At 35.3% G+C, this 22086-nt stretch overlaps 2 protein-coding genes across 7 annotated transcripts in view; one reads left to right on the top strand and one right to left on the bottom strand.

The window, feature by feature from the left end:
* The window catches only part of LOC120423398 (excitatory amino acid transporter 3), a 28569-nt gene extending 12599 nt beyond the window's left edge, over positions 1-15970 (top strand). For 4 of the 5 annotated variants that reach the window (XM_039587192.2, XM_039587195.2, XM_039587194.2 and 1 more), the window contains exons 3-11: positions 6120-6347; positions 6415-6672; positions 6746-6788; positions 6878-6917; positions 11431-11745; positions 11808-12102; positions 12168-12302; positions 12365-12467; positions 15205-15970. In XM_039587192.2, the coding sequence (XP_039443126.1) occupies positions 6148-6347; positions 6415-6672; positions 6746-6788; positions 6878-6917; positions 11431-11745; positions 11808-12102; positions 12168-12302; positions 12365-12467; positions 15205-15264 (1449 nt within the window). In that variant the 5' untranslated portion in view covers positions 6120-6147 and the 3' untranslated portion in view covers positions 15265-15970. Of the gene's footprint in view, positions 1-6119; positions 6348-6414; positions 6673-6745; positions 6789-6877; positions 6918-11430; positions 11746-11807; positions 12103-12167; positions 12303-12364; positions 12468-12609; positions 12674-15204 lie in introns of all 5 variants that reach the window. The other variant, XR_008211972.1, reaches the window with a different exon arrangement.
* Positions 15971-19769: 3799 nt separating this feature from the next.
* LOC120423404 (chromobox protein homolog 3-like) lies at positions 19770-21346 on the bottom strand. Of its 2 annotated transcripts, none has more exons than XM_039587203.2 (3): positions 21164-21346; positions 20937-21016; positions 19770-20872 (listed from the first exon to the last, which is right to left on the bottom strand). In XM_039587203.2, the coding sequence occupies exon 3, from the start codon at positions 20860-20862 to the stop codon at positions 20221-20223; it is 642 nt and encodes a 213-aa protein (XP_039443137.1). In that variant the 5' UTR covers positions 20863-20872; positions 20937-21016; positions 21164-21346; the 3' UTR covers positions 19770-20220. The 2 variants fall into 2 exon arrangements, with proteins under 2 accessions (XP_039443137.1, XP_039443138.1); XM_039587204.2 differs by having other exon boundaries at positions 21148-21346.
* Positions 21347-22086: the final 740 nt, after the last annotated feature.

A 22086-nucleotide genomic window follows, 5' to 3' on the forward strand; every position in this document is an offset into this window, starting at 1 on the left:
CCAGTTTCGGCGCACTTTTTGGCAGGTGCTCAAAATTGTGAGTCGCTTTTCCGCTTGGAAATTTTGCGTTTAAAAAATGGAAATTTGATGACTCATTGCAACAAACTGCTAAATTTCTCCGCCCTAGGAGATTAAACGGTGTCCAAGTAAAACAGGAAGTGGGTGGTAGATCTTGCCCAAAATCAAATTAATCTTCCCGGTTAGCCGTGAACACAATCAATTAACGTCCATTTGGTATGTCTCGCGAGCACTTGAGGCGTAAAAGAACATGGCACGGCTTCCAAATCTTAATCTTGGTGGAGCAGCAGCTGTCGTCCCCAACTCCTCCACCGTGGACCTTCCGGGAGGGTTCAGATTAGATTGGAAATCAACACCAAAGAGGCGGAGGAGGACATCCCATTAGAGAGGGACCAGCCAGCGACTCTTCTCCACTAATGGTATCATAATTGACTTCATCTACTTCCTCCACTTTGCTGTCAATTTGTCCCTTGCCACCTTCTTGAGAAAAAAAAGAGATTCTCGAAAGGAAGGAAGGATGAGGCAACAACAGGTCCTGGAATTGCGTTTGAATCACTTCGCTGATTCAAGCAGTGGAGAAGGGGATTTTTTAAAAGGAAGCTCGCCATAGGAAAAATACATACTTCCGCTTTTCCAACCGACCCACTCAGGCAATAGCAGGCCAAGGCGTAAATAAGAGAAACTCCAATCAAAGTTGGCGAGAAATGTCTGTTGGAAAGCGTTGCACGGGGGAAGGATATCTGAACCGGCGGCGCCTACTACGAAGGACATTAGAAGTCAGCAGCACGTGCTATATGGGCAAATGGGAGAAATTGTGATATCACAACAAAATGCACATCTCGACTGTAGTTTCTTATAAAATAATTTTATTTTCACTGAAAAAAATTATTCATGCAAAAATTGTGGCACTTGTTTTCAATGGTACAAAAAAGGTCCACCCACTATAATTCACTTTCCGATGTGGTGGAAGAGGGCAAGTGAGTACCGGACCAAGCTCGAGCGTAAATCAAACGAGATGAATACATCTTAATCGAATTGCGTGACGGTAGATTGATTTTTTATTGACCACTTATCAGTGTTGCTTTTTGAGGTTATCATTCGGGTAACAAGCTTGAAATATATTATAGCGTTTGATATATCAGAAATATACTAATATGAAATTTAATTTATTTTTCATTTCTTTATGGCGATTTAATGATCCAAAAACAATAATAAAAGATTAAGTGGCTAATGTGAAGAAAACCGGCAATTTAATTTTTATTTCAAATTTGTGCAAGGCCGTTTGCAAATATTTTTTTAAGGTTTATGTCCCTTGACCCTGAAGCAATCGTTTGAAAAAGTTCAGAAGAGCAATCTATCATGTAAAGGAGCTATTAGACTATGGCAAACAAACTCGCACTATTTTGTGTTTGACGGTTGGCCAAACTCGCAAACTCGTTTGCGGCAAACTCGCTGACGTTTCTGCAAACAAATACAGGTAAACAAACAAAGTAGATAAATTGCCAAACTGTCAAAAAATTTGTTTGTTTGTCCTTAGGTAAATAATAATTTGATTATTAATGCTAATTTGAAATATTCAACTGCAAAAAAGTAACTATTTTACAACCTGTATTGAACGTATGAATGATCAAGCATAACTTTTATTTGCACTGTTCACATAACCTCTATCCGATGTTTGCAGTAGGAAAACATTGTAAAATCTCCATCACATTACATCGTCGTCGTCGTTGGCCCTGACACTGGCATCATCTATTTTTACACTTTTAAACTCAAGGATCGCTTGAAACCCAACAAAAGTAATCGACTAGTAAACAGCACCGACTATAGCTGATCTACTCCATGACGCGTCATGGAGAAAAAGGATAGTTAACTGGAAGCAACCGTCAAGTGTAGGAGATGTTGGTGCGTAAAAAACTTAACTTTAACAAATCTGTTCTATGGAAATTTGGAAAATTGAATTTAAAGTGATTTTCAGATTTTTAAAGGTAACATTGCTTCCAGAAAATCTAGTTAAAGAAATATTTAATCATAGCCCACTTTATGCAGATATATAAAGTACTCAAGTGCCGGAGGCCATCAGCAACAGTAACTTGCAAACAGAAAATAAGTTTAATCCTTGAAGAAAAGAAGATTACACCCACTGCTCTCATCAGTAGCGCAACGCAACAAACAGTACAGCCAACATCACCAGTCAGTCTTGAAGCCCGCGCAAACAAGTGAGTGTTTGCGTTTTTCCAGCTGATGGGCGGCTGGGACTGGGAACCAACCCACAAACCATCGTTAGTATATCATCATCCTGGCAAAGTCCTACATCTCATTGTGTGAGGAGGAGCCCCCTGATGGACGGACGGACGGACGAACACAATAACAAATAATGATAGTGGTTAACGAAGTTCGACACGAGATCCAGACGGAGAGCGTGATTTTCCAACTTTTTGCTTTATTAAATTTGAGGACATTTGAGGATTTTTTTACATCCCGGTCGAGCGTCACGATTCAAATGTTTGTGGTCATTTGAAAGAGAAAATGGGCATTTTATTCTTTTTCTTGGGTGGTTGTGGCAAACGATCTATTTTGCCGGATAATTTCCACACCCTTTATGTTGAATAGAATATACTCAGGAATACAAATTATTCAGGAGTCCGCATTTTCCTGTTGTAAGTCCATGGTCCAATATAGTGACATTTGTCTGATTCTTATATTTGAAAAATATTACCTAGAATTTCGCAAATTCATTTGAAACTTTTAATTTTATTTTTTTTTATTCAGATGAAACTTCCTCCATAAATTTTTTCTTTTACATGTTGTTGATCGGAAATCTTGTTTGCTGAGGTACAGCTTGAATTTTGATACAGTTTTAATCCTGTGATATAAAAAAATCTTAGTATCAGCTAATTAGCTCTCATTTTTCAACTCGCAAAATCTCGGAAAGGATTTTTTTGCTGTGAAATTGTCTACTCTTTTCATTAAACATAATTTTAATAATTGAAAATCTGGTAAAAAAAAATTGAAAAACGTAAACATAAATAGTGTTTTTGGTTCATTCAAAGGTTTGTCTTGATTTTAAAAATTTTAAATCTTGAAATTTCACAAAAATTTCATTTTTTACAATCAAATAAGGACACTGAGGAAAACTAATTTTTCACAACATCTCAAACCCTTTTTTCTCAGCAACCAGCAGTCCGAACTCAAGAAATGGAAAATGTACGAATTTTTCTCAGCTCTTAGACAAAAAAGTCATGAGTATCCTTTCTTTATATATTTTTAAATCGCAAGAAAATGAACATTTAAAAAAATGGGTAAATGTTGCTTAAAACTTGAAAATTGTGGAATTTACAAAAAAAACCTGCAGATTGATTTTTGATTACATATTTTACTTTTCATCTAAAAATTACTTTTAAAAAAATACGGTGTCTTAGATTTTTTCAATCATACATCCGGTACCAGATGTTGCACCACCCTAAACTCTCGCTCCAGTAGGCAACGATTCACTCAGCGATTAGTGAGTGATTTCTGATCTTTGAACCGAAAATCAGGACCCTTGGTTTTAATTATAACCTACTTTGTCGAAGGCGCAAATTAGCAAAATATTTACGAATTTTCACATGACCAGCCCGCGAAATTGTACGGGCCTTGTATGGAAAAGCTAATGATGAAAATGCGCTTTTTGACATAAGAAATGCATGGACAAAATTTAATTGAAATTAACAATAAAAACAAAAACGTAATGTTTTTTTTTAAATGTGAAAATACAAAATTTCTTTAATTTTCCATCTTTTGTAGTTAAAAATTGTATGCTACACTTGGAAATTTACGAAATTTTCTCATATTTGTAATACAAAACTATCTATTTTGTGAGCTCAAAGATTATTTTGAAATTGATTATGGAGAGTAAGTTGTTTTTCTCAATAAAAATTCCGAAGTGATTTTGTTCTTATTTTTTTTTGGTTTTAAATACTTACTAAACAACAATACTTATTAAATAAAAAACAATTACAATGTCAAAAATTAGGTTGTTTAACCAATATCGACATTTTAGTTATACTCTTTCGGTGAAAATCAAGAGTCAGAAAATATGAGTTTTTTAACTATCGGAAGCAAATAGCCCTTTATCATTTTTTTCTGAAAACCTAATTGAATAAGTCCTAAATTTCTAATTGTCTTTCTGGGCGGTAAAACACTACATTCTACGTAATGAGTGTTCTAACAATACTTTCACGGATTATAACAATCTGCTCCAGCAACATCGTACCCGGCAAAGTTTTAGGAAAACTGTTCAGACTCATTATTCGAAGGTTTTTTATGGGACTTCGGATAATCGAATCAAGAACAAAACATAGTTTTGTTTGAGTTCGGTGACCACATTTTAGTCAAATGTTAATGGTTAATTACATATTAAATTAACAAATGCATTTTCTCAATATGCATAACATTTGGGGTGCCAAATCAACAGAATAGTTTAGGGGGTTTGATTTTTCAGTCTCGTAAATATTTTTACCGGAAAGCTCGTCCAATTTCCCATAAGATTGTCTTTGACCACATTTCAATTGGAAGTATGGGCTTACAGATATAAGCTAATTATATTGCTCATAACTGAAAACAGAATATTTTTTTCAGTGTAGTTCAGTGGATGGTAGTAACCTGGATAGTAAATTAGCTTAAATCATCAAAAAACGAGTTATTTTGAAAAGTGATCAAAGACAATCTTATGGAAAAAGCTTTCCGTTTAAAATATTAACGAGACTGAAAAATCAAGTCTGTCATATAAAAATTGTCAAAAACCATCAAAAAACATTTTTTTTTCAACATTTTTATTTTTAAATGTCAATATGGAAACTTTTATGTTAAATTGTCTGTAGAATCGATTCCCGTATTCGGTTTTAAAAAATTTTGACGTTTAGAGCACTTAAAAAAAACAGTTTCAGTAAATGATTTTTGTATTTTTTTTAAGTGAGTTGCTCCATCCTGCATTTTTCGTGAGTTTTTTTGTAACATCTAAGGCTATTTCAACAACAATTTTGAACGCAAAAAAAAAATCGTGGCCTCACCTTCAAATTTGACTTTAAACATAATAATAGAAAAATCTCATAAAAGTTGCGTGTTTTTTTCTTTCAGTGTATTTTTACGAAAAGCCCGTCAAATTTCCTACAAGTTTGTCTTTGATCACTTTTTGACACAATGCAACGGCTTCGAGATACAGCAATATTTAAATTACAAAAATACATTTTTTTTAAACGCTCTCGCCCTTCTTAAATGGCATTATCGAGTGAAACTGGCTCCATATACACAAAAATTGCTTACATAAGCATAGGATAACATGTCTACAAAGTTTCATTGAAATCGGAGAGGGTTGAGAAAAAAGTACCTAAAAAATTCCTGTTTTGTTTGGGCTGCAATCGCTCAAGTAAATTATCAATTTTACTCTACTTAGAGATGTTCAAAGGTGAGTGGTTGTAGATAGCCCATTATGTTTTTCAATAAAAAATGAGACAACGAAAAAAACTTTTCGAAAGGAGAAACCTACATCCAATGTTTCCCCTTTTGAAAATTTACTACGAAATTTCTCGTGCTGTGTTTTAAATTTGGTTGTCTCAATTTGGCCTCAATGATCATAGTAGACCATTGTGTAAAAAGTCGTAAATTCTGTGAATTGGAGCGTTACAGCAACTTTTATGCTCTTTTTTCATAGCCCACTTTGTCGGCATCTCATTGATTACAGAATAGTATTTCCTTTCCCGTTCTAACAGTACACAAAAACCTTGTAACGCGGAATGGCATCATCACACTTTTGAACTTGACACCCATTCACGTGTAACAACAAGGCCCCGCTATCAATTCATTATCATCTTGCTGGCTGGACTGGGCTGGTCTTGGTTGCACTTCCCTTTCTGATCTGCACTCGCGGAACCAACTCGCGACTACTTGAACGATCGGGGATGACCTCATCTGTTTGAATTTATTTGTAATCTTTATTTAGTTTGCGGAATGTTCGTTGGTAATTGTTTTCGTAAATAACTGATCGTTGATTGTTTGGGGGGTTTGACGGGTTTTAATAGTCAAATATTGATAATGCAACTTTTTTTCTTCTTCTCTTTTTGCAGAACCCACCGAGCCGCCGCCGAGTACATTATGTCGAACACGTTGTCGAACGGCGGCTCGAGACCGACGTCACGATGGAAGCGTTTTCTCAAGTCCAACTTGCTCACCTTCCTCACGGTGATCGGTGTGTTCGGCGGCACCACGTTAGGCTTAATGCTCAAAAACTCCTCCGATCCATGGACGCAGCGCGAAGTGATGTACATCCAGTACCCGGGCGATCTGTTCCTGCGGTATGTTATACCGAGTATAATGGGAATGAGAGTTGGGTATAATTAATATTTGGTGACTTCTCCACAGGATGCTCAAATGTCTGATCGTGCCACTGCTGGTGTCGTCCATAACCAGTGCCATCGGATCGCTCGATCTCAGCATGTCGAAGAAGATCGCGTTCCGGGCGATCATCTACTACTTTACAACCACGATCTGTGCCGTCGTGCTGGGCATCATTCTGGTCAGTACGATACGGCCCGGTTCCGGTAAAGAAATGGGCAGCATGAAGGGCAAGGCCACAACCCGGGTGGTCCTTACCGCAGATACGCTTCTAGATTTAATCCGGTATGTAACAAATCGTAAAATAGATTTCAGAAATAGTTCAAAATTCAATTTCATTACACCCCTTTATTTCCAGAAACTTGTTCCCACCAAATATCATCCAAGCAACCATGTTCCAGGTGAGCCCACCCCCCACATCCAAGCAAACAATGTCAGATTACATGGTTCATTAAACCTCCGTCCATTTTTCATTCTTTCTATTCCCCAGTATCGCACAATTCTAGTCGCACCGGAGAATACAACTGATGGTAAATATGCTTTTGTCTTGTTGATATCACCGCACACATTCATCCTCATACACACACTTTCATATGACACACACAACATGCAATCATACCTCACTTTTTGCAGCGATTTTCTCTCTCTTTCGAGTACCACCCACACATTTCCACCCATATTCAACCCATTGAGGTGCAATTAAATTGCAATTTGATGCCTTTCCACACATAATATGACAACTGGTGACGAATGTGACTTAAATTTAGGTCACATGCAGCTTACAGACAAATCCAACTGTTACGTTACAGTCCATTGTGGAACCGTTTTCCGATTGAAGTAATACCCACACCTCAGTAGGCGGCGCGCGTTATTGGGCTCTGGAAAACTCAATCAAAAGCAGCAGCCTGCTGCACTTGACAATAAATGTGTGTGACGACGACGATATCAGTACACTTGACGAGAGAGAGTGGTACTCATCGTTTACAATTCACCAACGGTGAAAAAATAAATAAAAAAAAAGATTTAACGCATTGTCATCGCGTTTTTTGAATGGTGGAGGCGCATGGTGTAACTCAAATTGAGGAAATCCGCACTTGTACGCGTGATAACCGCGCTTGTTTTGTTTTCGTGATGAGCTGTGCAATAATGTAATCCCGCTTGGGGAGCACGATCTCACGCAGAGGATTTTTCGGGGGTTATTTTTGCTGTTTAATCCCCGCAAATTTTGCGATGTTGTGACAAAAAAATTGATCCTTCCAAACGAGAATGTTTTTCTTTCGACATCATTGCAAACAAAAAATAACAATAAAGATATGAGCCCTGTAGCCTAAGCCAAATACATTTTCCATATGGTTTTGCTTGGGAACACATTTTTTTCAGTTAGGCCGTTGCAAATATTTTTCGAAGTTTATGTGCCCCCCCCCCCCCCCCCCCCCTTCAAAATTAGTCTAAAAAGCAGGGGGCATATTTAGCATGTTTGGGCTTGTTTAAAAATGTTTTGAACTTTTATAAAATTCCATTGTACAGCACCGCAAAAAAAATATTTTTCGCAAAAAATAAAATTTTCGTCAATACATACATACATAGATATTTTGGCAAAACAACTGGACAGGTGTATAATGCATTTTAAACCACTTTTGTCATTAAAATGTTGAAACCATGGCTCGTAATTTCTATTTTCATACTTTTTTATTTTTTTGCCCCCCCCCCTCCCTCCCCCCCCCTCGACTTTGGTCACAGTCGAGGGACATAAACTTCAAAAAATATTTGCAAAGGCCTTATTGTATTTTTGACCATGTTACATAACATTTTTTTCGATTCGCGCAGGGTGGCCACTCAAATCCCATTATATAATTCCCGACCTTTCCAGATCCTCAAAAATAGGCATTTTTTACTCAAAAATTATTGCAAACCAAAAACTGTTTATAAAAAAGTCCATCGAATAAATTTCTTAACAAATTGTAAAAAAACAAGCAATTATAGTTAAAAATAGAAAGAAGACAAAAAAATTAAAACCTAACAAAATATTTATATTAAAAATACTTTAAAAATGCATTCATAATTTCGATTTAGTGAAAAGACTTTATCGCTAAGTATTGAAAATACTTTAAAACAATGCATTAAATATAAAGATGACAAAAAGTTCATAATAACAAAATGTTCCATTTTATTTCCAGCAATTGGGTACTAAAGCCCTGTGTAAATTTTTATGTACAACAGTAAAAAAACACGATAAAAAACCATTTCTGATCACTTTTTTTTCATTTAAATGCAGAAAAAAATATTGACAAGACAACATTTTTTCGATGGATCAACTATGGTCCCATTTTCTGTCAAGAAGGACCGTGAAGTTAATTTTTAAAAAATTAATTAAAAATCCATTTTAAATCCTTTGCGGTCGTTCAAAAGGTCATTGTACTCAGAAAAAATAAGCTTTATCGTTATGAGCAATAAAATCACAATTTTAAACTTCATTTTGGGACCCAATTTATACAATAATCGAGGAATTCGCCTGAAAAATAATTTTATCAGATATTTAACTCTAAAAATCAATCTAAAATTATCATGTAGTCAGTATTTCAATATTTTCAATTCGTTTTAATAAATTCACGCATAATTCTCATTTTACGTGAAATTTAAAAAAAGACTATTTAAAAAAATAATATGTGTTTTCATTTATCTAAATTTGTTTTACTCGAACTTATATTTAAAAAAGTTAACGGGAATCATAAATCTGGAGAAAAAATGGCAATGACTAAATGAATTTAGCTTTAAATTTTAAAATATTTCAAAAATCTTACAAAAAATATTACTAAACTCAAGTAAAATGATTCTGAATGTGTTCGAATATTTAAGCATTGGGACAACATGAAACATTGCTAAATAACATTAGGCTGGTTAAAATCGTTGGAATCAAGCTCTTTTTATAAATTGAATTTCCACAGCTATATTGTTGTTTAGTTAAGTGTTACCTTCTAATTTTGATCTACAAAAGAGCTTCATTGAAGTTTTGTATCCCTTCTTCTCGTTTTATTCTCAAATAGAAAACATTTAATGTTTGGAGCTGAAAACAAGTTGATTGCAATTGAATTGAAAATTTTAAAAAATATTGCAAAAATATTAAAGAGCCTTAAAATATTTTAACAAGAAAGTAAGTTTTAGATTCTCGACTTTTCCAGACATTTTGTCAAAAAATCACAAATTCCCGTCTTTTTGCTCCTGTAACAATGCAACATCAACTTTAAAGACGTTAAAAAAAAAACTTTTAGAAGCTTGGTGGCGGAAGCGGCGGGGTTTGACAAAATACAGTGGACTCTCTCGTTTTCGATATTGAAGGGACCGTCGAGAGCGGGAGGTATCAAATTATAGAACGAACAATCAAAGTATGCCTCTTGAAGGGACTGAGAAATTTATTGACAGCTGGAGCAATATAAGACCGAGCCACGTAGCCCAGTGGTAACGCTTCCGCCTCGTAAGCGGTAGATCGGGGTTCAAATCCCGGCTCGGACCAACATAACTGGTGATCTGTTCCCTTCTGGATTCGATTGCTTAGTAAAGGGAAGGTAGTGTATCGTCACAAACTGGACCTTATCAAGAAGACACCTCAGAAAGACAACCTATGGAATGTTAACATTAATCTTAACATGTTAACATTAAGTTGATTAATAAACTGTCTCTGTATCCGTTTTATAAATGTCGGTCCCGATAGATTTACTTTTTTTTGGAGCAATATTGATATCGAGCAGATCGATAGCCAGAGAGTCGACTCTAGTACCTTATTTCCATCTTATTTACACTGTTTTCAAAATAGTATTTTTTTTCTGTTGTGAGACGGGACTGTTTTTATACAAATGATCAAACATCATGAAAATTATGTTCAAAAGGTCCCTTGAGTCACTTCCAAGCACATTTGGAAGTTCAATTTATTGGTTTGTTTTCTAAGATGGCTCATTCTGCCCCGCCCCTAGAGAGGTAATCGAAAGAAAAAAAATTGAGCATATAAAAAAGATTTTTTTTTAAATGTTTGGTTACAAATAGTTTTTCCCTGTTTTTTTTTAATTTTTGAAAATGAAAATGTTTTGTAAAAATGTGCAAAAAATTTACACATCTAGTATTTAGAGGACAGCTTTCCACATTTTTTTTTTCAATAGAAGCCAATGCCAAAAAATAATGATCATAAATAATTTGTGACATGGCTTTTTTCTTATTTTTCAAAAATCTATTAGTCTTCTGTCTTTTTAATTTAAGGATTTAGTTTTTCGGTAAAAGTTAAAGATAAAATTACAGTCGACTTTCTGGCTGTCGATCTTCTCGATATCAATATTGCTCCAGGTGTCAAAACATTTTTCAGTTTTATAATTTGATACTTCCCTCTTGTTGTAAATATGTATCTATAATATCGAAGGGACCATCCAAGGAGAGAAGCATCAGTTTGCAGAACGATGAAGATGAAGACTCGATTAAAAATATTATTTTTTTCTAAATATCCAGCCATGGAAGGGTAACATAAACACATGAATGTCAAACTCTCTTCAAAGCCTTGTCCCTACAAAGACAAATTTCAAAGCGAGTCGCCATCTTGGATTACATATTTACAAATCAATTTGTGGTATGTTATATTTGGGTTCATATTTGTGCTCAAATATTTACCCCAAATCAGATAATAGTTTTTTTTGCATGATCGGAAGATTTGAGTCTAGGTTGGATTTATAACAAAATATTTAAACGTTTTGTTAGATTATTCTGTTAGGTTTGGACGCTGAATTTTTAACCATAAAATACAATGCGCCTCCATGAAAACAATTTGTATTATTTTTAATTTAATGGAGACGCATGGTAGTTTTGGGGAAAGAGTTAAAATCAATATTCAAAGAAGATTAACATAACACGTGATTTCAATTGGTTTAAACTTTTTTCCATAGAAATTTTCTGAGGTCTGTTGCACACATTTTACAACATCTTCACACACTCATCACAATCATCCTCAATTTCGATCTGTGCATTTTAAACAACTAATATCCTATTCCTCCCGCTCATTCGCAGTCCCCCTAACGAGCTACAAGATCACCAATGAGTTCACCGAGGGCACCAACGTGCTCGGCCTGGTCATGTTCTCGATCGTGCTGGGCGCCTGCATCGGCAAGATGCGCGAAGCCGGCAAACCCCTGCAGCGCCTGTTCGAAACCCTGAGCGAAGCGATGATGATCATCACCTCGTGGGTCATCTGGATCTCGCCGATCGGTGTGTTCTTCCTGGTGGCCGCCAAACTGCTCGAGATGGCCTCGTTCATGGAGGTACTGGGCCAACTCGGCTGGTACTTTGTCACTGTGATGATCGGGCTGATTCTGCACGGATTTGGTGAGTTTGAGTGATCTCCGAAATCCGATCACTGATTTTAACGATCTTCGACATTATTTCAGGTACAATTTCGGTGATATTCTTCCTGACCACGCGGAAGCTCTCGTTCCCGTACATCGCCAAGATGAGTCAGGTGTTGGCGACGGCGTTCGGAACCGGGTCCAGCTCGGCCACGATGCCAATCACGATCCGCTGTCTGGACAGCATGGGCATTGATCCTCGCGTGACCCGATTCGTGATTCCCGTGGGAGCGACCATCAACATGGACGGAACGGCACTGTACGAGGCCGTGGCCGCGCTGTTCATTGCCCAGCTGCGGCAGATTCCGCTGTCCTTTGGTCACATCGTCGCCGTGAGGTAGGGAAAATCCCAATAGAGGTGAAACCACGCGATCACCTAACCTCAAAATGTGTCTCTTTTAGTGTAACTGCCACTGCCGCCTCGATCGGTGCCGCCGGCATTCCGCAGGCCGGTTTGATTACCATGGTCATGGTGCTGGACACCGTCGGACTGCCCGCCGAGGACGTCACGATCATCATCGCCGTCGATTGGCTGCTGTGAGTTTATTTACTATTATTATAAGCTAAAATAAAGGTGATTGAAACGCGTTCATTTTTAGGGATCGATTCCGTACCACGATCAACGTGATGTGCGACGCCCTGGGCACGATTCTGGTGAATGCCCTGTCGAAGAACGACCTGGCGAATGCGCCCCATGAAGTTGTAAGTATTTTAGTTTTGAAATAAGATTTAGCTTTTTTGTTTGTTTTAAAGTGGTAGTAGAGGAGGTGGTGATGGTCGTCGCTGCAAATGGCTTTATTTGTAAATATTGGATTTATTATCATTTTTCCTACGCCCGTTACAGAATGTGCATTAGATGGAAAACGTATTTTTGAAAATTATATACACTTTTGTTAGAGCAAAAATAGGTAATTATAGGGTTTAATGTAGCGTGCGGTGCCTTTGCTTAATGGCATGATCTCAAAAACTGTTTTGCTTTGCTAATAAAATGTATTTTTGCTTTAAATTGTCGCTTTTAATAACAAATCCTAACATGGTAACATGTGTAAGCTATGTTAACACAATAAAAATACAGAAAATATCACTAAATCAGTAAAAGAGTTGTCATTCAATGAAATCCGAGAAACGACTTCTAAAAACAAAATCCCTGGTTTAAAAAATATATACCGACATAGAGCATATTGGGACAGATTTTTCAACTTTATTTAATTTTTGTTTAGAATCCTTAAATATTTTATAATCTACGGTTTCTATTAAAATTATAGTCCCAATAAGTTCCAGCCTAAGAGAAGGAATTAGTTCAAAAACGACCTTAATCCAGATCACAACACTAGTAATTCATACTTATTTATTTGTAGGAGTGAAGTGGAAAGCTATTAAAAACAAATAAACCAAATATAAGCATTCTAGATAAGAAATGCAATGTTTTTTGCTAGTTGATTGGGTCATGCAAATTTCAGTATTTTTGTATGACCCAATGTAACCCCTTGTTGACGGTAGTGTAATATTCGTTCAAGAGTTTGAATTGTTGTCGGGAATCGAGTTTTGTCCGTTTGGTTGATATTTTAATTAGGTTTGTTTTTTTTTTGCTCAGAAAATTCCAAATTTCCTTATAATGCCAAATCTTGAAATTGGATTTTGTTCTTATGCTCGAAGTTGAGTAAACCAAAAGGAAAAGTCTCACAATCATCATTAAAATTTCTGGCAGATAAAATCCCAAATTTTAAAAATCTAAAAATCAGAAATTTAGCAAATGCAGAAATTAAAAAAAAACTTATTTAAAATTCAGAAATTAATAAGATAAGAAATTTTCATATTTCAAAATACAAAAAATAAAAAATAAACAAAAAGCTTAAAAAAACAATAATTAAAAAAAATTAATAATAGTAAAAAAAATACATTTAAAAAACAAGATATTCATTGAAATAAAACCCAAAAACTAAAAATTCAAAGAATTTTAAAAATTTAATAATTCCGTACTCTAACTGTCTAGTAATCTGATCTTAATACCTCTTTTTCTACTCTTGTAAATTTTATTTTTTATTTATAATTTTCTATCATTTTAAATTTTTAAATATTTTAATTCTTTTCTCCTATTAATCTCAAACTAGGGTGATCACGAAAAAATTGACAACTATGCTTGACTACGTGAATTTCGATCTCCGTACATAGCTTTATTATCAATAATCATAAAAAAACGAAAATTTTAAAAATTGAGAAATTGATATATTAAGAAAATCTGAAATTTTAGAATTTCAAAATTTCGAAATTTAGGAATTCAGAAATAAAAAAATACAAATCTGAACTTTTTTTATGTCCATCGGAGTAAGCGGAATACACTCATTGTTAACATTTGTTCGAAAAATCTAAAAAAATTAAATTCAAAACAATCATTTTTTTTAATTCCAAATTCGAAAAAATAAAATATTTCAAACTTCAAACCTCAAACAAATCAAATTCCAAAATTCAAAAGTAAGTATCCATGTTTAATTTAAGTATAATTGAATAATATCAGTACAGTCACTCTGGATAATCAAATAAAATAAATGCCCAGAATATTCGAAAATCTTAACATAAAAAAAATCAAAACAATCAAAAACTCATAGATGCTAAAATTATGGATTCCAAAAAACTCTGTTCAAAAATAAAAAAAAATCTAATTTAGATATTTAAAACTTGAAAAATTCTAAAATATGAAATTGTAAAAATCCATGCTAAATTTAAATAAATTTAATAAATCGCTCCGGATAATCGAATAAACAACGTCAGTAAATATTAAAAAATCCTTAAATATAAAATTTTCAAAATTCAAAACTGCGAAAATTATTAATTCTTAATTAAAAAAAACTAAAATATTCAAAATCATAAATTTTAAAAGGCGAAAATCCGTGGAAATTTAAACGTATTTGAAAAACACATTTTAAATAATGTCACTCCGGATAGTCGAATTAAAAAAAATCCAGAAATGTTCATAAATTTTAAAATATAAAATTCAAAAACTTAAAAATGCAAAAAATAAAAATTACAAATTCCTTTTTTTCTGCCAGAGCTTATAATTTAAAAAAATCTAATTCAGAAAATCCAAAATTTGAACATTAAAAAGTGAAAAATTCTAAAGCTAGAAAATTTTACAATTAAAAATACTTAAAACTATTAAAAATCATGTTTATTTGAAAATTTTAAATACAGTCACTCCGGAAAGTCGGATCGCGAAATTTCAATGTTATATGATTTTCTATAATCTTAATTTTGTAAATTTTAAAATGCGCAACTTATTTTGACCGCGTTTCTTGCGATCTCCGTACTTAGCTTAAACACAAAAATAGATTAAGAGTTATTAACGCTGCAATTTGATGCTATACAACTTTGAGTAACTAACAAAATCAAAAAGGTGTTTTGAATCCCAACAGATTTTTAAAATACATTTCCATTCTTCCAGCTCGACGCCGAACCCCACGAACTGGTCGAACTGCGGCAAGACTGCAATGAGAAAGAGTAAAACAAACGCAAGACCAACCAACCACCCGAACCCGAACCAATCTACGTAAATTGCACCACAAGACCTCCTCGGATCCTCACCGCGTCGATGTTCTTCCCGAAAGAAAAAAAAAATCAAAAAGTAGAAAGCCCCATCCTCAACCACGTGTGCCAAATGTGTTTGCGTGTGCGTGTGAACCACCCTAATGTCCCAACACTAGAAAAGAGAGAGTCCATTTTTGAGTGTGAATTTCAACAAACGAAAAAAAAAAACAACCAACCAATAGAGATATTTCGCAGAGGAGCCGTTTGTGGACGGACCGAATCGGTGGTGACTGGCCATTTTCCCCCAAGGGGACACCGCTAGTATAAAAGTCGCCCAAAATCGCGCCATTGTTCGTCGTCATTTCATTGTTCATTGTTAGATGTTAGCAAACGCATTCGTTAAAACACGTGTGTAATGGTTAGGTGTAGAGACAGAAGGATGGTAGCGAAAAAAAAACGATACAAAATTTTAACAAAATCTGCACAACCCATATAAGATTGAAGCCCGGAATTTGCAGCCCTCGAGATTGTGTGTAGCCAGAGGATGAAAGTGGCTAAACTCAAGGCAGGGGGAGAAAACGTTATTACTGAAGATACAAGTAGTTTGTTCGAGCTTAAGTCTAACATAGTGTTAATGTTAATTGTATATTTAAAAATACTTACAAATATATTTTAATAATTTACGTTTTGTACTTTATTTTATTTGTGTTTCTATTATTTCGATGCAGTTTCTCGGTCGGTATGAAAATCGTTTTTTAAATTTTTTTTTATTTTATTAAGTATTATTTGAGAAAAAAACTGCTCAACTGCCACACTTCAGTTTTGAATGGTCAATCGTTGGAATGTAACAACTATAAAATAGAGTGTAAGTTAGCTTCAATGCTAAACTGAATGGGATCATACTAGAATGTTGAATGTTATTTCTGACCCAATTGTGTATGAAAACAGGTGAAAATATTACCAGATCGCAACTCATTGTTTGCGACACTCTTTGGAACAATAAAGTGTTTTAAGTGTTACTAAAAAGACTCTGCTTTCTTTCTAATTTGCCTTGATTTTCCCTAAACCTCAAATAATAGGCATTTTTACCCCAATTATGATTGCCATACACTGTCAATATCACCGAAGTTAATATTTGAAAGAATTTTAAAAAGTAAAATGGAACCATTTTATTTGTATGGAAATTGAGATTTTCAAAAAAGTGTCAACACTGTAAACGTGGTTTGTGGATGTTCCCAATAGAAACATCAAATTTATTCTAAAAAATCAAGAATGAACCCACTCATAATTGCAATCTTCATCCAACATCATAATTTGAAAGGGGATGGAAAAGTATGGACATTTTTCCTTCAAAACATCTTCAACGTCACTACGGTTATTATTCTTTAAAAATCGTAATAGGAATTACCTAGGAATTCGTGTAATTTTTTTTATTAGGTGTTCTTTTGAATTGTGTTTATTTTCATATTCAATTTATTAGGGGAAATTCTCGTATGTTGGCAGGTTAAGTACTCGCTCCTAACTCCATCAAATTTGCTGATTTTCACTATTTAAACAACTAATTTTGCAAAACTTTGGATAGAAACTTGCTTGCTCACTTCTTATTGAGCTATTTATCACTCGATTTCAGTTGAAATCGCTTTTAATTAGCTTTAATTGAATGTCAAAGTTCTGACCTGCCAACATTAGAGGCACGCTGGAATTAGATGCTGTTCCCCTACTTTTATTTTGTTGATTTAAACAATTATGATTTGTAAAGTTGTCGGTATTTGCATGGCTTTTTTTATGCAAATGCTCCTCACCTAATTTCACGGGAAAGTTTGAAAAGGAGAATTCTTGTTTGTATTGGCCTTAACTTCTTGAATTTGTAATTGTTATAATTTCAACATTATTTTTATATTAAACCAAAAGTAAAACCAAAGTGTTTTCCAAAAACGTTTTAAAAAAACGATTCCATTTGATAATATAGTTTTTTTTCCGCTGAATAAAAATTGTGTTTTATGAACACTCACAAAAAACTACGGGAATCATAAAATTGAGAAAAATATTTTCAGTCGCCTAATATTTTCGTAAAAAAATTAAAAATTAAATGCAAAAATTGTATTGCTAAACTCAAGTATGAACCGTTTTTCAATTATTAAAGCAATGTGACGAGATTAAACAGAAAAATAACTTTACGCCACTGATCATTTTTGTTGAAATTAAGTTCTTTTTCAAATTGGGTTTTCAATACCTTTGCTGTTGTTTAATGTTTATTGATAAATTTATTTAATAAACTTGGTCAAAAATTAATCAAAAACTATTGGATCTTAAAAAAAACTATCATGAAAATCTGTGTCAAATGCATACATAATCATTCAATTTGTCTTAAAAAGATAAAAATAATTAAATGAACCTGAAATTTTTTAAATTGTGCTCAACAAGTTTTGAGTGCAGTTCACATGAATATAGTAAAAAAACCAAAATTATTCAATAGTTAGACAATACTATCACAACAAGCATGTTCGGGTTTCCCAACTTTGACAAAAAATCACTAATTGAATAATAATTTTAATATTAAAGTTTTTATAAATTCAGTAGCTCAAAAATGTTAAAATTCGAAACGAATGTACAAGTCGAAATTTCAAAAGTTTTAAAAATCGGAAATATAGAAATTCGTAAATACAAATTTACGAAAACCTCGAAATTATAACAATCAAAAACTCTATTTCTTCCAAAATAAAAAAAAATCTAGAATGAAAAATTAAGAATTTAGAAACTTTAAAACTTCCTAATATCCTAATTTAATTTCCTAACTTCCTAATTTCCTAGTTTCCTAATTTCAAAATTTCCTGATTTCCAAATTTCCTAACTTACTAATTTACTGATTTCCTAATTTCCTCATTTCCTAATTTACTAACTTCCTAACATCCCAATTTCCTAATTTCTTAATTTCCTAATTTCTTAATTTCCTTGTTTCATTATTTCATAATTTTCTAATTTTCTTTATTTTACTAATTTTTGCTAATATCATAATTTCCAAATTCCCTAATTTCCTAATTTTTTAGTTTTTTTTTTCATAATTACATATTTTTTTAATTTTAGTTTTTCTAGTTTTAGAATTTAAGAATTTCTAATTTTCTGTTTTTTTAAAGACATTTTCAATTATTGATTTCTTAATTTTGTTTATAATTGTTGTTAAAAGTTTTTGAATAAACATTTTTAATCTATTTAATTTTAACTTTTGAATATTTTTAATCTTTTTATTTTTTCCTCGAAAGAACCTCAAGTGTCAATCGCGCTCAAACCGAACTGTCAACTTTTCTTGGGGGGGTCACGAAAAGAACACGCAACATTTCTTGACCGCGTTCCTTCCGATCAGCATACCGTACTGTAGATAAAAATTGACATAGAGCTTTAGTACCCAATTCCCGGCTTTTTAAAGATTTTTTTTTGCGGATTTTGGTAAATTCTCAACTTCCCGACGTGAGCGACCACCCTGTAAACTCGTTCGCCGATTTTCATTGTTTTATGGTTTTCTGTGGATTTTGTCTCCGGAGTGTAGAGCCAACATTTTAATGCGTGTCTCAACTAAAAACGCCAGACGAAAAGCTGCAGGCGAAAAAAAGGATTGGTTGTTTAGAGAAACTCATCTCAATAACGGACGTAACCATCTAAGTCCCCCCTGTAAAACCAAACTGATCTGTATGACTGAAAATGGCAATTGTTTGCCAAGGTAGTAACTGCTTTAATTGGTAGACTATTTAAGTTAAAGTTTGACAATTTTTAATTGTTGGAAAGCCTTATAGTACTCACAGGTTGTCGTCCCCGTTCTTCTTTTTATGAAGATGACGTGACATTACTTCCGCCATAAACTAGATTAGTAACGTTTCCAAACTTGTTCCCATTTTCAATAAAGTTCGTCACACCTGTTCGGGAGGAAGGTCTCCCTGAGCAACTTCTGCCTTTTGGAGAGCTGCTGGCGGTTCACCGATCTTCCTCGGGTTCCCTTTTCGCCGGCGCCATCAGTTCTGTTAACGGGAACTAAGGCGCGCTGCGACGGGCCAGTCATATTTTCGCCAACGTTGGAACGCTGTAGAATCTCAGGACCCGCCAGGTATCCAACACCGTACGAGCTGATGATGGGAATTCGAAGAAGCTGGGTTCAGCTTTCTTCTCGGCAATTCGGGACAGATTATCGGCGCAATCTCTGAGTTGACATATAAGGTTCAGAGGTACCTTCAATTTTCGGGGACACCGTACATATGTCCTCCAAGGATCGATAGCCAAGGTGCACTGATCATCCAGGTTCTCGTCTGTCTCGCAATGTTCCAGTTTGAGATGTATTTATCCATTTCAGCAATTGTTGTTTTTGCTCTTTGTAAGATTGATTCTGAAGCGTCGTCTTTTAGATCAAGGAGAATCCTCCGCGAGACCTCCTAAGATTGAAGTCTGTGATCGGGAAAGGGGACATTTCGGGTAAACAAAATGAAAAACCCAGCATTATTGATCTTACTAATCCTATATTTACCAAAATCGTTCTTTTTGTTTCCGCGAAAAATATTTTCTGTTGCTTGTTTGTGTTTGTTAATGTATGTATTTCCAAGACATGTTTCGATCCAAAGGTTGGGAAAATAATTTTGTCCACCAGTTTTGCTTTTTCTTAACCTGCGCCCTATCGATCGTGCACATATACAACTTAAGATGGAGTCAAACGCCCAAGTTTTGCTGCGCCTATGTCAAAGGTAATTCAATATTGTGTGTGTTTGTGTTTGTAGTCAAAGGATGAGCTGGTTGGTTACGTTAAAAAAACCTTACATTTGACATTTATATATTGTTAATCATTGTTGTTGGCGTACTTAAAAACGAACCTAAAGTTATGTTCCTCCGCGAGGGCAGAGTTTTGTGGGAGAAGTAGGGAGGAGTTTTAAATGCGCTTCGCCGGAGGGCAAATTTACTCCGTCGCGTCCGGCGACTGCCAGATCAAACGCTCCTCGTAGAAGTCTATGACAAGCTGGGGACAGTGTTTACGGGCCTCCTTCGAAGAGACGAGCTGGGCCTTGTCCTTGTCCTTCCACTGGATCAGGAACAGCAGCTCGTTGTTGGCTTCGGTGGCACCGAGGATCTTCTCCGGGGTGTAGCCCTTCTCGAAGCCGTTCATTCCGTCGTCACTGGCGGTGGCATCGTTGTCGGCGGCCGCAGTCGTCGATTTGGACTTGCTCGATTTTATGGAAGCGTTGTCATCTTTGTCGTCGTCGTCCGAACCATCGTTATCAGCGTCCGAGTCCTTTCGCTTCGAGCTGCCACTTCCGGTCGTGCTGGACGGTTTGGGCTTCTTCTTTTCCTCCTTCTTGTCTTTGTCCTTCGAACCCTCCTTCTTGGGAACGACTCTCGTGTCCTCGAACGCTTTAATCAGCTCAGGACACTCGAGGTTCTCCTTCGGTTCCCACGTATTGGCCGACGAGTCGTAACCCTTCCACTTGAGCAGATACTCGATCTTGCCCTTGCGCTCCCGCCGATCCACAATCTTCTCCACAACATACTCCTCCTCGCTGGAATCGCTGTCGGAGGCCTTGCTGTCCTTTGCCTTACCCATCGTTAGCAATCTAAAAAGCAAACAAAATTCGTCACAAAATTTTCCCACCCAAAAAACAATCACAAAAAACGCACCGTCAAATTAATTTGTCAGAAGATGCGCCTCAATCCAAGCAAGCTTTGCCGCCGCCGCTGTCTGGTTCTGGTTTGTCGTTCTGTGCAAAAAAAAGCCAACAAATAAGGATGAGAAAAACAAGGCAAGCCATGATGAAGAGGGAGGAGCAACGAAGAAAAAAAAGATGCCGCCATGGAAATTTCACACAAAAAACCCCGAACTTTTCCCTACCTAAATCCGCGCTTACCTCCGCTTCAGACCGGAAGCACTTGCCTGTGGCCGACCGACTTTGTCCGCGTTCCGGGGGTTTATTTTTCGACTTTCGACGCGCGGATCGCCTCGTTCTGCAAACGCCGCACAAAAAAACGCTCCTCCAAAGTGCGCGATGGCTTCCTTTCGGTTTGGCGACTTGGATGAGAGAGTCGAACGAGAGAGAAACGGGCTCGCGCGGGAAGTTTGACAGAATGTCGCGGCCGAGGGATAGCTCAAAAGCAGTTGACCTAATCAGCCGGGTGTACACGGCACTGCACAGTGGGTAATTTTCTAGTTTAGTTTTCTATTTAAAATTTTTAATATCTTTAATTATCAATCAATTTTTTTTTTAATTCGTGAATTCCTAAATACCCCCATAAAATAAGACATTTTTTTGGGAAAAAGGGGAACAGCATCTAATTCCAGCGTGCCTCTTATTTTGCCGTATCAGCACTTTCACATTCAATACGCTTTAATTATGAAAGCGTTTTCAGCAGAAATCAAGTGATAAACAGCCACGTAAAAAGCTCAATAAGAAGTAAGCAAGCAAGTTTTGCAAAATTAGTTGTTTGAAAAGTGAAAATCAGCAAATTGGATGGAGTTAGGAGCGGGTGCTAAACTTGCCAAGCATACGAGAATTTCCCCTAGTTCAGGTTAGAAACAAATTCCTAGATTTAAAAATTTAAGGTTTTGGTCGAGATTTTCTCCTAGATTTTCTCAGATCTGCTGCAAAAGAGAGAGTTGCAAAAAAGTACGGGAATGCGCTGCAAAAAAAAAAATATTTGCTGCCTGCAGAAATTTTGCAATTCTGTGGTTACGGGAGTAGACCTAATTTTTACATTTATTAATAGGATTTTTATTTTTTTTATTTAAAAATTTCGAATTTTAATTTTTTTCAATTTCTGAATTTCTATATTA

Source organism: Culex pipiens, chromosome 2 (genome assembly GCF_016801865.2).
Source record: "Culex pipiens pallens isolate TS chromosome 2, TS_CPP_V2, whole genome shotgun sequence".
Taxonomy (NCBI): Eukaryota; Metazoa; Arthropoda; class Insecta; order Diptera; family Culicidae; genus Culex; species Culex pipiens.

Bases quoted from the DNA above. Each gene is read 5' to 3' on its own strand.
- LOC120423404 (XM_039587203.2), bottom strand. From the start codon at position 20,862: ATGGGTAAGGCAAAGGACAGCAAGGCCTCCGACAGCGATTCCAGCGAG.